Genomic DNA, 15,393 nt, shown 5'->3' on the forward strand with positions numbered 1-15,393 from the left:
TCGGCAGTGGCACGAGGAGAAAAAAACACACAAAAAAGGGAGAGGCAGGGAAGAAATGAGAGAGCTCTCAGTTGAGGCATACAGCATCGATCTACTCCTTCTGCCAATCAATTACCCACAAAGGCTGTGCTCGCCAGACGCTAGGAAAACAGGGATGGGAGTACAGATAGTGGGAAGGAGTAGTGCTGCAGCGGTGGAGCGGGAGGGAGGAGGATAGGGTCAACAGATAGTGAGACGTAGCAGAAAAGTGAGAGTCGAACTGATGAAAGAGAGACTGAGAAACAAAATAAAGGGATTAAGATAAAGAGAAGTGTATAAAAATGAATTTGTACGTTTTTGGAGCTCATACCTTTATGGTAAAGAAAATAAAAACCTAAAAGTGCTACCATCTGTGGAGCCTTTACACTCAGAGCACTAAAGTGAATAAAAACACACCCATGGGTCTGCAGACTTCAAGCAAGCGAACAACAAAAGCTCCCAGGGTTAGCGGCTGCATGTCTGCAGCGTGTTGCTGCCTGACACAACACCAGCTGATCCCACATTAGCTCAGATCCCAGCCTCTTTCAGGGCTGATTTCATAGTTCACCATGGAGACAGGCAGTCGCTGGGTGGCTGCCCTTTTCGTCGCTATGGAGGCTCCCACCGCCAGCAGATATGCCTGCACACGCTAGCACACATCCATCACCTCGGCACCCATGAGCACAGCGCCCTGCGACTACCATGCAGGCACTGAGAAAGCTTTGGCGGATAACAGCAGTCACAATGGAATGATTTTATACGAGCTCAGAAAAACAAACGTACATTATTATTTTTGTTATTATTATTATTTCACGGCCAAACAAGAGTTGAGTCACAAACTGGGACAAAGAAGGAACAATTTAGAAAAGGAACCGTTAAGTGTTTCACATCAAAATAAAAATAAGTAACTAAATCTGTATTTTATTCAGATGTGGGTACTGTTCTGAACGGATATTACATTTATTCTGTAATGACAAAGCATTGTTGATCAGGTAAACACGCTGCTGCGCCACAGCTGCACTCATTTGGATGGTTTGTCACTGGTTTGCGTTTTCCATGTGATCCTAATATATATATATATATATTTATTTTCCCTCTGGGATTAATAAAGTATTTTTGAATTGAATTGAATTTGTAAGAAAAGATTGATACACTAAAATATCACCAGATATTTAAAAGCAGCGTACTGATCTTGTTTTGAGAAATGACATGGAAACATTTACAGTTTTTCTTTTGTGTGATGCAATTCAATCTCCACCTGCTAGGTGGCAGCCATTTTAATGGCCTTCATTGGGACGGAACGAGATTCCGCGATAACTCTGGACGTGTCTTGGAAGCCTTTGACTTGAGTTTTCCAATAAAGTTCAGTAGGAAAAAGACTTTATTATTAAAACATATCGTATCGTCTCCCCTGTATTGTGATAAATATCGTAACGCCAGATTACTGCCAACACACACCCTTATCGTGCAGCACATTGTCACTGATATACTTGTGTTGTTAAACTTTGACCCAATTGTTATGAGAGTATTTGCATAATTCCTTAAAGACTGATTAACGTAAACAGAGATTATTTAGTTTAAAGTTAAGATAAAATAAAGAAAGAACCTTTAAATCATCAACAAACACTGATCTATAAGGTCAGTTTCAAGGTAATGAAGTGCTGATTTACATTTGTATGAGTTTTAGATTTGTAGCTTTCTCATGTCTGTTGGCTGGTGTGCTTGCACCTCTAACAGTAAGGCGTTGTTATGGTTACGCAGTCTCCGGACAAGTTTCTCAATCAATCGGGTGGCACTCGTGGAGCTGCAGTTCTTAATGTTACAAATAAACTTCTAAGCAACAGAGGAGCACCCTCAACAAACATCCTACGCTGTGACAGGGAACAGGCGGAGGAAGCCGTGGGGCACAACATGACCTGGAAGCTCCTCCGCCGAAACACTTCCTGATATAAGACCAGGGAAGAGGGAATGTAGAGTGGAAAACAGGAGCTGGAGGGAAACATACTTGGGATTAAATGGGACAACAAGGATAAAAGAAGGGAATGAAGCATCAGGACCAATAGATGATTAGAATAAAAAATGAGAGAACTGGAAATAAAATGAAGAGAAATACTAAAATGAGGATTTATATATTCAACCCGGTTCTCCCCCTTTACCCAACAGTAACTGTTGTGACTGCTCCAGTTAGCATCTGAACAGGGAGAGGCTAAATCAAACGTGATGCCTTGTTATCTGGAGCTTTGCCCCTACATGGAGGAAGGAGGCGGATGTTTTGTAAGGCTGCGGTAATCCTCAAATGCAGAGACTTTAATCAGGACAGAGATTACACTGGAATGCACCAGCATGTCAGTCAGCAGCTTTCTGGAGAAAAACAGACTAAATGCAACTCAGTTTAGAAGAAGATACATCTAGAACGAGCCCGTGTGCACGCAGAAGGTTAAATGATGTTTTTCAAAATGAAGAAATGATGCAGTGTAACGTCTAAAATCCTGGCCTAACCAGGAACAGAGAAAAGCCTTTACATAAGCATCCCATCTGGTTTAGTTTAACAGCTGGTGGTGCGAGTGAGATGCAAGCAGGTGGTCCAAGGGCAGCGGGGCAACAGAAGAGGCTGGCATCTGGGCAACAGGGCAGAAAGGTTAGAAGGAGCTCTCTAAGCACATCTGTGCTTCCAGCGAGAAAAAGGACAACACGAGCTACACACGCAGCATTAATCTGAGCAAATGGGACATTTTTAGCACTAACATCAGACTTTATTCACAGATTTAACTGCTGCTCCCTTTTGACTTGTTCTAATTATAATGGGGAAGAGGACAAACATGAATTCTCTGTTTAATCAGCCAGGAAACGGCGATTATGAAAAGTCAAGCGCTGCTTTACACAACGTCTGGGTGGGTGTTCAACTCTGGCACCAACACTCAGACTCATAAAACGATAAGTCTAACATCAGGTTGTGCTGGATTTGAGGAAGATTACGACATGCAACTACCCCAGCAAAAGGGAGTTGATCTTAGTTCAGCCTCAGAGTTACGATTAGAAAAACACGCAGCAGAACAAAGTGTGGAATGTGCAGCACACACACATTTATGGAAATATTTACTAAAATTAAAAACCGAGTCAGGGACAACATCCTCACTCAGAGGGAAGGTGGCGAGTCTCACCTGTGGTCTCGATGAAACGGATGCACTTTTCAGTGAAGACTGGGATGGGCCTCTCGGGGGTGACCACAGAGGCCAGTGGCATTCCAAAGTAGGTGCTCTCAATGGGTTTGGAGGTGGAAAGTCTGGGTTTCTGTCGCGGTTTCTGGCAAAAGATCAACATTATTTGAAATGAAAATCTGGACCAAAAACACACACACACACACACACACACAAACACACACACTCTCTCATTCCACACATACCTGTTCATGTTAGTGATAAGAAATCATAAATTCCTATCTCGAACCCTGCTCTGTGCTTCAGTTAGATACACACTGAACGTTCATCTCTTCATGTTTCTTCGTCTCTACCTCACTGCAGCTCTTCCACCGTTAAACTGCTTAATTACTTTTCTCATGCTTTTATTTTCCTGTTAAGAGACCTCCCTCCTCCACTCCTGCAACACTCGCTGCCCGTCTCTGCATATCAGCGGTAAATGTACTGAGCTCTACTGCCGATCAGTGGGAATATTCTGAGGGCCCCCCCGAGGACTGGCTCTCTGGTAGGTTTGTCAGCACCCCCGAGGCGCTGCCCTGGCTGGAGTGCATGGTTGGCTGGACACGTGGACTGCTGGTGCCGTGTGGTTCTGACAGACACACAACAGGAGCAGAGCAGGAGTGCTCATTAGGGAGAAGAACAACCGGTGTGCCCTCCATTTGAGACGCCGGTCTTGCTGCATCCAAACATTCTCAAAAACAAGCACAGACACACACACTCTAGATGGAAGTCGAGCAAACTCAACACAATGACCAAGACCTCTGTTTGACTGACTCACACTAGATTATGTCGGCATAATAAACAGATTGAGTTCCGACGTGGTAAACTATTATTGGATGTTGATGGTTTTAAAACTGAAAAATGCAGTTTTTAGATAAGGTACATTTTTTCTTAAAATATTAGATTTTTCTCTGAATTCAACATGGGTTGTCACGGTAACCGGTATAGCGGTAAACCCCGGTAAAAAAGTTGACAATAAAAATAACCGTCCAGTTTTTAAAAAACTATATTATCTCGGTGGGTTTACCGTGGCCGCGGTTTCGGCGCGGTGACCCTTACCAGCCACCGTCGCTTCAGCTGAAGTTCCCGCGGCGCGCACACGCACTTTTTAATTTGCAACGGCACCAAAACTTTGAAGCTGAAATAATGGCCGAAGGAGGAGACGGCAGCACCCAGGACATCCATCAGCCCTCAAAGAAGACTAAATTGGAAGTATGGGCATATTTTGGATTTCTGAAAAATGCTGAGGGACAGTTAATAGAAGACGGCTATCCCGTTTGCAGAACGTGCAGGAAACAAGTGTCTGCAGAAGGCAGCAACACTTCAAATCTCATGGCACATCTGCGTGACCATCACCCACGTCTCTACAGCCAGTGCAAGTTAAGTTAACATTAGCATTTTAGCTTAAATGCATGACGTGAGGACTTTTGGTTGAGGGAGAATACAACGAGTCACTATATACTGCAGCCGCAGCGTCCTCTGCCAGCATTTAAACCGTGTCACGGACACCCTGTTGCTGGATGAAGCATCTTATTTGTTGATGATGAAGAGAAATATACAATTAGTTCCTTGTCATTGATTTGTTTACTTATTCAATGCCATTTATACTTGAACATTTGGATTTGATTACATAGTGTAGTAGTTATTTTAGTAATTTGTTTAAAGTGGCTATTTGTTTTAAATACATTTTTTTTAAGGTTGACTTGTACAGTGCTCAAGTCAAGTGTGGACTGGAGTTTTAGATTTTCATGTTGATAATGAAGAAAACAAGTATATGAGAAAACAAGTGGTGTTTCTTTGATTTGTTTACATATTGTTTATGTTTCGAATGTTTGGATTTGTATAATTTAAACCTGCACTGACTACTGTAACATGTTCCAGAAAAATAAGCTATTTGTTCCTTTACTTGTGAAAAGTTGCACTTTTGCTAAGGCTTTGTGTTATTTTAGGTTTAATAAACACTGTTAAACCTTTTCAGAACTATTTCAGTTTGTGTAGAACAGGACTATCAATGCTTTCTGAACATATGCAACACCGTTTAAAAAATACCGCGATAATACCGAAAACCGTGATAATTTTGGTCACAATAACCGTGAGGTTAAATTTTCATACCGTGACAACCCTATTAGTAACTTAAATAATTAGGATCCACACGATATTTTAGTAAAAACTCAGTATGTTCATTCTCAGCCTAACTGGGTTGGTTGAATTGATTTTACTAAACTTGCTGAACAAATCACATCATCTTTTGTCATATTTAATTTAAATCCTCACGACTTGGATTGATTTTCATTTATTCAACAAGACAAATACAATTAACACAAAACACTTGTTCACATAATAAGCATGTCTAGGCCTAACTCATTACACTCAATCAAAAATAATCTGATTATGCATATTTAAAATAACATTTATGACAGATAATTAGTTTGAGTCACTTTATTAAAAACTTTACCAGCTCTCTAATATCATGTGGACCAAAACCTGATATATGAAATTATAACATTACAGCTTCATCTTAAAAGTAAGCCAACAAGATTAGTGATTTTTAAAAAAAATTAATTAATTATTAATAGGGACAGCCATAGCTCGGGAGGTTAAGTGGGTTGTCCCGTAATTGAAAGGTTGCAGGTTCAATCCCGGCTCCAACCAGAGAATGCTGCTATTGTGTCCTTGGGCAAGACACTTAACATGCTGGCGGTGATCGGAAGGATCGGTGGCGCCAGTGTTCAGCAGGCCTCACCTCTGTCAGTGTCCCCGGACAGCTGTGGCTACATCGTAGCTCATCCCCACCAGAGTGTGAATAGGTGAATGACTGCATTGTGAAGCGCTTTGGGGGGTTGTAGAACCCTAAGAAGGCGCTATACAAAAACAGGCCATTTACCATTTATTCTTTTAGTGTAAATAATGAGAAGAAATGTGTACCAGGAGAAACAATTCGGACCTTTTCAAGTAAAGTTCCTTAAAAAGATATTGAAAATAAATGTCTTGCCTTTTAGCACTTTGAGTGTACTCAGTTTGAAGAAACAGAGATTTGTTCTTACTGGATAGACAAGCTAATGGCTGTTATGACAAGGCCAATACTCAAGAAACTCAAACATTTCAGAACTGTTTCAAACAACACAACTTCCTGGTGCCACCAGTTTTGCAGTACATGGTTAAAATAGCAGAAATGGATTTAAATTCCAGGAGAAAGTATTTCACACTGAACCAAAGCCACTGGGCTAGCTCTCGCCATTTTCTACAGCAAATAGCCAAATAATTCTATTAAACTAACTGTGATACAAAACCTCTGGTTGAATTGAGTTTTTTAGGACGGCAGTAATCCACTTTGGTCTTGGCCCTGTTGGGACTAACCTTTAGCTTATCAATCAAGTCTTAAAGCTCTACTTTATTAATATTTTAAATACATTTGCAGTGGTCTCTAGTGGGAATAAATGCCTTATAAGTTGTTCTTTGGAGAACCCCCCCCCAGATTAGGGATGCACCGATACGATACTGGTATCGGTGCCGATACAGATACCGATACCAGTATCGGTATCGGTAAAAGTTAACAGATACCAGTGACTGATACCAATGCAGATGCTTGAAAGTGACTTCACTGTAAATTGTCATTTCTGTTCACCTAATATTTTAGTTTTGGGATCACTTATATTACTGTTTATCTACCTCACAGTCTTTTCCTATTGAAAACAGAAGAAAATTAAACCTGTATTCCAATTCATTGCATTTTTTTGTGTGGTAGAAGTATCTGTATCGGTAATCGGTATCGGCGAGCACTCACATCCAAGTATCGGTATTGTATCGGTTTGGAAAAAAGTGGTATCGTTGCATCCCTAACTCAGATGCTCCTGTGTGAGGACGTAGAAGTCAGCCGGAAAAGAAACGCAGGATTTGGAGAAATAGCTCCTGATAATCGGACATTTTGCCCGATTGGATAACAGCAACACAACTTTACCACTGACTCTGTTTGCTTTGGAATGGTGATGTTTCATCTCCACAAATAACACAAGCTTGAAGGATTTCTGGCTTGTTGTGGAGTTGCTAATGCTAACGACTAGCTTGTACTTGCCAAGACAATCTCTGCTGTTTCCTGGACGCTAAACCAACAGCCTTCCCTGTCGCGAGACAAGATGGGTGAGTGCATGAATGTTGTGACAGTGTGACGTAGATCAGTCAGGCTTTTCTGAACTGAACTTTTGTCTATTTTCTATAAGAAGCTAATGCAGGAAATTGGGGTAGAAGATTATTTAGGAAAGCCTGACAGATCTACGTCACACTGTCCTTTAACATTCATGGATTCACCCATCTTGACTCACAACAAGGAAGGCTGTTGTCATCCAGGAAACAGCAGAGAACGTTTCAGCAAGTAGAAGCTAGCCGTTAGCATTAGCAACTTTACCACATGGCAGAAATCTTCAGGCTCGTGCTATTTGTGGAGATTAAACATCCACGTTGCAAATGTGTTGCCGTTATCCAATCTGAGGCGAGATGTCCAAATATCAGGTAATAACACTCCAAAACCTGTCGTCTGAAGCTCAGCTGTGATGTGGCTCACTTCTAGTTCCTGGAAAAAGGTGCACTGGTGTTTTTGAGAGCATTTACCTTTGCTGTAATTGTTACATTTCAGCTGAAGCTCCTGATGACTCATAACCAGATTATTTACAGGAAGTTATTAACCTAAAATGTTTTTGTGTGTTTATAAATACATGAAACATTAATTAATCTGGTTTTAAAATGTCGGCGTCACTAGACACTTCACCATTCTCTGCATCAGTTTGGTGTGGCAGCTGATAATTTATTTCAGCCCCGTCGTTCTAACTGCGTAGCATAGCTACACCCTGTCTCATTTTAACAAACTGTCTCTGTACCCACACACTTCTCTCGCTAGCCGTCTTCCCCCTGCAGTTTTGCCTTCTGGCCACTCCTTTCAATTGCTGAGACAGGATGTGTTGCCAGCTTTCAGAAGACAAAATAGACCTCCACTATCAAACAGAAACAAAGCACATCCTCATGCAGACACCACAGTGAGCGTTTACATACACAGCAAGCTGTGGGACACCAAAAAAGAGCTCTAACATAAAATGTATTTCCATTTAGTTTTTTCTCCTATTTCTTGAACCAAGAACACTTGGTGCCTGAAGAGGTTTAGAAAAAGCTGTGGGTGAGAAAAGGAAATGTTTCTGGGCTCTCACTGAGGAAAGGTGATCAGGATGACCACACTCAGCCAACGCTTGGGGTAAAAAAGGATATTTAAAATGAGATACACTTCTGACTCTTTACTCAATCTCATCATATGTGGTAGACAGTATCCTAAGGCTCTTTTCAGGAAAATATTTACATCAACCCAAACCTTCAGCTAACTATGAATCTGACCTCACTTTGACCCTGAAAAAACAGGAAAAGGAACATGTTATTCTGCTAACTTATAAGTTATTAAAAATAAGAAATAACTAAACTTTTCTGACAGCTGCAGACTGAAAACGGACCATTATTGCAGAGACAGATGCTTATAAAACACACAATGGAATGGGATCCTTCATTACAGGCATAATAAATCCATAACAGCCTGTAATGTGAACAAGATCTGCTGTACGGCACAGATCAGGGGCACTATTAGGTCTTAGGAGGGCCACACCAAACTACACTCAGCTGGTTTCAATTTTCTAAGAGATGTGTTTTGAAATGTAAACAGATATTGTCCCATGTCGCACTTTGTGTGACTGGATCCTCTATCGATCCCCCTCCCCTTCTGACAACTATCCAACTGTCTAATGATTGAGCCATTCTCATTTCATCTGACAGGTGAATGCCCTAATGTACCGGAGAATGCAGTTTGAGCAGCTGAATAATACCAGCGGACAACCCCCACACAGGTAAATCACAGCCTGAGTGTGTAAAAGCATTTATCATCCACCTCCTGTTCCACCCTCCTGACAGCCGTGGCAATTATCAGACACACAACATGCACAGCTGTAACTCCAGCTCAGCTGGCACTTGTGCACCACACCATGTGTGTGAATCAAGAGCATACCAAGCTGATAAGCTAGAGTGAAATGTCAAAATGTCAAAAGTATCACCACATCAAGGGTGAGAAAGGAACAGGACACAGGAGGACAGGACGGACAGGAGACAAGTGAAGGGGGAAAATGAACAATGAGACAAGAACACGAGAGGCTAGAAAGTATGAATAAGCAAAAGAGAAACATAAAAATATAAGAATTAAAGGAAGTAAACAAAAAAGGCCACACAGGTAAGAATAAATCTGGAGTTTAAATGAAAATGAACAACAGAAAAGTCTGTTAATTATTTTAGCAACAAGTGATCTTAAAAAAATGACTGGACCACCTTGGAGAAATGCGTTTTTAACCTAACCCAATAACGTGTTAGTGAAAATGGTGTTGGTCTTAAAAAGAACAGCCAACTCAAAGCCTCAGACGAAGAAACAGCAATGCGTAATGTGGCACTGTGCTCATTCACTACAAGTTTTCTACTTTCTGGTACCAAAGTAAACCAACAGATTCTTTCTCTTCTAATGATCTGGCTAGTTTAGTGGACTCCCACTGAGCAGACAGGGATAAACATGGCACCCTTGGTTTCACAGAAACCCCTACAGTATGACATGTTTTCACTGGGCTTGGCTTCAGATGGCAGGGAAATGATACTAAGCTCTGCTTTTTCTCAACTTCAGTAATAAACAGTTTTCGACCAAAGCAAACAGCACAGAGTCTCAGCTGAAAACTAACTATGCTGGGGATGCTCCGTGTTTGTGCATAAAAGACAAAGATGTATCTATGCTTCAAATCCTACATTACATACATATTTAAATATCATTTTAGTTTAAATTAATTTCCAAAACTCTTAACAAAGTATAACACTTTAGGCGTTATTTAGAAAACTCTAATGAACAATTGAGCTAAAAAAACATTTAACCCGTCAATCATAATATTATGGGCAATTACTAACCTTGGTGTTTCTGCGCAGGCTCCAGAGAATATTCATTTTTTTATGATCATCACCCTCCTCGAGGGAGCTGTCCTTCTGGGGTCCTCCCCCATTCGGGCCAGTCCTGGGTGTACCCCCCATTTCATCATCGCTGCCAAGAGGGAAGCTTGTCCTGAAATTGCTGAACTTCCCAAGCCGTTTAGATCTGTCTCTGTACAGCTGAGGCTTCACACCTAGAGTGGACATCTTTCTCCTTCGCTCCAGTGAGCTGCTATCAGCCTCACTGTCCGAACCATTTCCTGCAGCACTTCCATTGGAGTGACCTTTGTTGGCGTTGCGGATGGTAATAATCTTTCCCTGAGTGCTGTCATGGGGAACAGAGTAAATACTCTCCTCTTCCATTGTCCGAGGTTTGCTCACAGCATCCATAGGCTCTGCATAGTCTGAAGGGTCATAGCCACCATCGCTACCCGGAGCCCAAGTGACAGTTTGGGGCAAAGAGGGCCGGTTGGTGCTTCCTTGTTGGTCCATGTAGGGTCCAAGATTGACCTTCCGAATGGGCTTGGGCTTCACTTGTGGAGGAACCTTGTTGTTCAGCTTGTTCTCAAAGGCGCTGAGTTCAGAGATAACAGAGAATGTCTCATTCGAATCCAGATCTGGCATCTTGAAAGTTCCCAGGTGGGAACCAAGACTTTCTCTCAGCGTAGAGTAAGGAGGTGTTGGATCAATGTCATCCTCTGAGTCCATAAGAATGGTGACTGGACTTGGAGAGCCACAGCGAGGGCTGATGCTCTCATTGGTACGTGCATCAGCCACATTGTCATACATGTGTGTGGCCTCAACAATATTGCGCCTTTCCAGGACTTCTTTGAAGAAAGGTTGGAAAAGGTCTATTTTATGTAGTCCCCCTACTACCCCCCCATGTCCACAAATGACTGTGTTAAATCTGGCATTTATTTCACTGGCCAGCTCCTCTCCCTGACTGACCTGCTCCTTGGCTGAGTCTGAGTCTGACAGCTCCATCTGACTCTCTGCCACTGCTAGCAACTGGACAGGAATGATGTCTTGGACCTCACAGAGAAAAGCACACATTGTCTCCATAGAAGCCTTGCGGCGAGCAGAGTACACTGCAATGTAGCCATGGACCAGGCCAGTTTTGCGGAGAGAGAATGATGAATGAAATGAGAGCAGGGAAAGCTCTGTGTTGTGTCTCTGACCTCCTAGATTTAGATCCAGAATAACTGATGTGCCACTGCTTAGGCTGGATGAAGGACGACAGTGTTGGGGCAAAAGAAAGGGGGCAAGGAGTTGATCTAGATCATAGGTGTCTCCACACATCAGGCACACAACTATTCTGAGGTCTGCTTCGAGCATGGACTGGGACTGAGAGTCTCTGAAAGCAGGGGATGGAGGAGGCAATATGGGGGAGCTGCTTCCAATGTTTCTCCGTGTTTCCAAAAGACCCCTCAGCAACTGGTTAATATGCTTCTCACTGATATTTCGACCATAACCCATGCCCGGAGAAGCAGGGTCCAGATAGGCACACTGCAGCTTTACAGCCACTTGCTGCCCTTGTTGTAGAAGTGTTTGTGCTGTATCCCCTCCAATATCACCAATGGACCCCACACCCCGCTTAGTGACAAGAAGAAGGGACAGCGGGAGTTGAGCTAAGCTGTTTTCCCTCTCTCTCCTACTTATAGTTGACTCTCTAAGCTTCTCTAAACTCTCGACAACATAAGAGAGGGAATCCCTTGAGTTGTACAAACATAAACAGCCATGGGGTGTAAAGGTTGGTGTGTGAAAGGAATTGACTGGCAGTCGTACGTTGCCTTCAATAGGACGAAGAGCTAACTCATACATCTTGCCATCTAAGATATACCGGTCATCACTGGAACACAATTCTCTTATCTCATTTGCCATGTCTCTGGCCAGCCCATTTTTTCCAAGGATGATGAGATTAATGCGTTCGGCCCTCCCCCCATCGAGCCTTGCACTGTCTGATGAGGGGTATCGAGTGGGGAATCTTGAGGCCAGGATCTGTTCAATCTTACTGTCAACACAGTGAGGACTGTTGGGACAGGTATCCTTTGTCGGGTGGTATACAAAATGAATATGTTTCAGTATAAGAGCATCTCTTTCTGCCTGCAGCTTTTGTAGGGCCTTAAATCTCTGTTCCTCACCCAACACCTCCTGAATGGCTGCCATTTTTTCTTTACTCGGTTTTGCATCCACCTCTAGCTCATAAAAAAGCTCAGAGTACTCAAGAAGCAGTTCTTGAAAGTCCTCTTTAGCTCGGTCTATGATCTCCTTCTGGTGCTTGTTGTAGATATCCAAATACTCCTGTTCATCTAGCCAGTGGTAGAAATCTTCATTCATGATGAAACTGCGAGCCTCCTCCCACGGTTTCCCTGGTGTGATGAAAGGAGAAACACTTAGCGTTTCCTTGAAAGCCCTCCTCATCTCAGCACGTTTGCGTTCAGTTCGTAGATGTTCCAGATGGACTTCATAAATAGTTTGAGCTGCTGGGGTCTCTAGGAGATCCTGAGGGATTCGAGTGTTCTCCATGTCATCGATGTGGGATGTGGTTTCCCAAGGGGTATCATCTAACACCACAAACCAATGGGAAAATTCCCTCTTTGTCTCTAGGACCTTCTGCACGCCAGACCAGCTTAAGTGGTCTATTTCATCCAAATTTGGTAAAAGTGCAGATAGGGCATGTGGTAGCATGTTTAAGTAGGCCTTCCTGAGTTTCTCTATATGTTCTAGTTTAAGTCTGTGCACATGTTGCTGGAAGAGCTTCTTTGCTTTAGCTGTTCCCTCGAGAAAAACATACTCCTTGTACTCAGGGGCAGGTTCCATGTTGCGTCTGATAACAGGCCAGATGTCATTATGGTGCAATGCCACTCTGGTGACCAGCCACTCATAGCGATCTTTGGCTGAAGCAATCTGCTGACTCTGCTGCTTCAGTGCCTCAAAGTAAGGGATAATCTTGGGCTTCCCTCTGCTTTTGTCTATGAGCTGAACCAGTGTAAGAAAGGCCAGGTCAACATTGACATTAGAACGTGCAGATGTTTCTACCACCTGTAGGTTCTTCTTAGCAAGCGCAAATGCATGAGAGTCTTTAATATAGCGCTCAACTCCTTCATCACATTTGGTGAGAACTAGCACAATGGGTTTCTTCGTTTTAGCTAGCTGGTTATACAGGTTGGTAATAAACTTCATCTGGTCTTCGAAGCTACGGTTCATACCCCTGCTAACATCGATACAGAGTAAGAAGCCATCCACCATGAGCTTCCCTTCAGGCATCTGTTTCTGCTCAAAGTCCTGCTCTAACCCCAGCTGATCTGTGCAAAAATACATAAGCTTTTCAGCTGAAGCTAGCTTGGAGGAGGCTGCTCTCTTGATGTAAGGCTGAAGTGCCGTGCTACGGTGTGGCTGGAACGTCTGATCGTCAATGAACTCTGTCTGCTCCACCACATTCATGCGGCATTCTGGCCCCTCTTCCATCGTCCTTGCGGCCTCTCCCCAGTAAAGGAAGTGGTCATTGTTAACAACACGACCTCCAAAGTCACTGGTACTTAAAACAGAGGTGTGATCCAGGTAGAAGTCATCAGCGCTTGGGCGAACAAAGCGGTTGCACAGACAGGATTTGCCCACACCACATTGGCCTTTCTCCTTCTCTGTCCCAGACAGCCCAATAACAACCAGGTTATAGATGGGTGCCCGAGCATCTTGTTTTTTGGCCATCATTATCGGTGACAAAGGCTCATCTTTCCATATTGGCTGCTAGTTCTAGGGAGGAGGAGGAGGATGAGGCTGCCAGGGACGCAGGCTTTCCATGCAAGAGGCTCTTACTGAGATGGGGTCTAGTCCTGCATGACAGAGAGAAACAGAAAGAAGACAGAGAATTAATAAAATTAAGTACTAGAATAGGTTTTGTTATTGGACAGATTTTTTTTCCTCTCAACTAAATCTCTGGGTTTGTTCTGGTAATAATGTTTATTATTTGATCCTATTAATCCAGTAACAGTTTCCTGAAAAGATTGAGGTCAGTAACAAAGCTGCAGGAATGTTGCTCAATACCTTAAACAAGCTTTAAAGATAATTGTGTCCCAATTTAAATATATTTTAATTGTGAAAGAAGTCCAGAGCTTACAGTGCTCCAAAGTTCATGCTTTTATATTTGTTGAGACTCCACATGTGTTGGCCTTATTATACGGCATCTAACAGTATAGCAGGCTGACATGGTGCCAGCAAAATTAGAATAAAGTCATGTACGGCTTCTTGCCATGGCTGCAAACAGACATGAATGCATGAAAGGGCACTGCCACACATTTGTGGAAACTGGGTAACTAAGCTCTTTGCAACCCAAATGAAAGACACACACACACACACACACACACACACACACACACACACACACACACACAAGAAGATGAAAGCAGATAAGTGTTCCAAAGCTAAGGTTACTAATTGGCCAACTAGGGAGAGCCATCTGCATTTTAAAAGGCTGCATTGCCTGTTGGCTCACCAGTTTTCATCAAAAACATGTTTGCCTTCTCACCCAACAGATCAGAATTTGAAAACATACCATTACTCGCGCCTCAATGTATTTAACTTAATTAGATTAAATACATGAGATTTGTACTAGTGAGAAAAGGGTGCATATGCTTCATAATGTAAACCCAGCCTTTTGTTTTATGGCCGATCTGATAATTTATTCTGTTTGCAGATATGATCTAAAAAAATAAAAATAAAAAGCAATACACCAGGGGACACTCTTAATGGATTGGCCCTCGCTGACAGCACAATTAGTAAGAAATTAAAAATCTTCCTAAACTGTGAGGCAGCCAGCATACTCAGGATTGGAGCATGTAATCACTCCATCCATGTTATAACTGATGTATTACTGAAGAAAATTAGATATTAAAATCCACAATAATCATTGGCATGGAGTGCAGAACCTTTAGTTTAGTAAACAGAACAGGACTGAGAAAAGATTAAAGTCCAACACAACTACACCAGAAAGGAAGGCAAGAAGAGAAGAGTAAAACCTGAGACATGGGAATTCAAATTCAAATTTTACTGTGTAATAAATGCAAAATAAAAAATTATAATAAAAAAAATAATAATCTAAATTTCTAATTCTAAACTGAAAGTACTGACAGGCAACAAAAACTAGCTTCATCTGGAAATATGCTACAACAAAAAACAAACGTCTTTTATTACATTT

At 42.3% G+C, this 15,393-nt stretch overlaps 1 protein-coding gene across 1 annotated transcript in view; it reads right to left on the reverse strand.

Annotated features, from left to right (window-relative positions):
* Positions 1-15,393, reverse strand: part of arhgap35a (Rho GTPase activating protein 35a) — an 83,185-nt gene that overhangs the window by 11,232 nt on the left and 56,560 nt on the right. The window contains exons 2-3 of the mRNA XM_015951474.3: positions 10,182-14,032; positions 3,180-3,321 (exon numbers count right to left, since the gene is read on the reverse strand). Of these exons, the coding sequence (XP_015806960.1) occupies positions 3,180-3,321; positions 10,182-13,910 (3,871 nt within the window). The 5' untranslated portion in view covers positions 13,911-14,032. The remainder of the gene's footprint in view (positions 1-3,179; positions 3,322-10,181; positions 14,033-15,393) is intronic.

Source organism: Nothobranchius furzeri, chromosome 13, assembly GCF_043380555.1.
Source record: "Nothobranchius furzeri strain GRZ-AD chromosome 13, NfurGRZ-RIMD1, whole genome shotgun sequence".
NCBI lineage: Eukaryota > Metazoa > Chordata > Actinopteri > Cyprinodontiformes > Nothobranchiidae > Nothobranchius > Nothobranchius furzeri.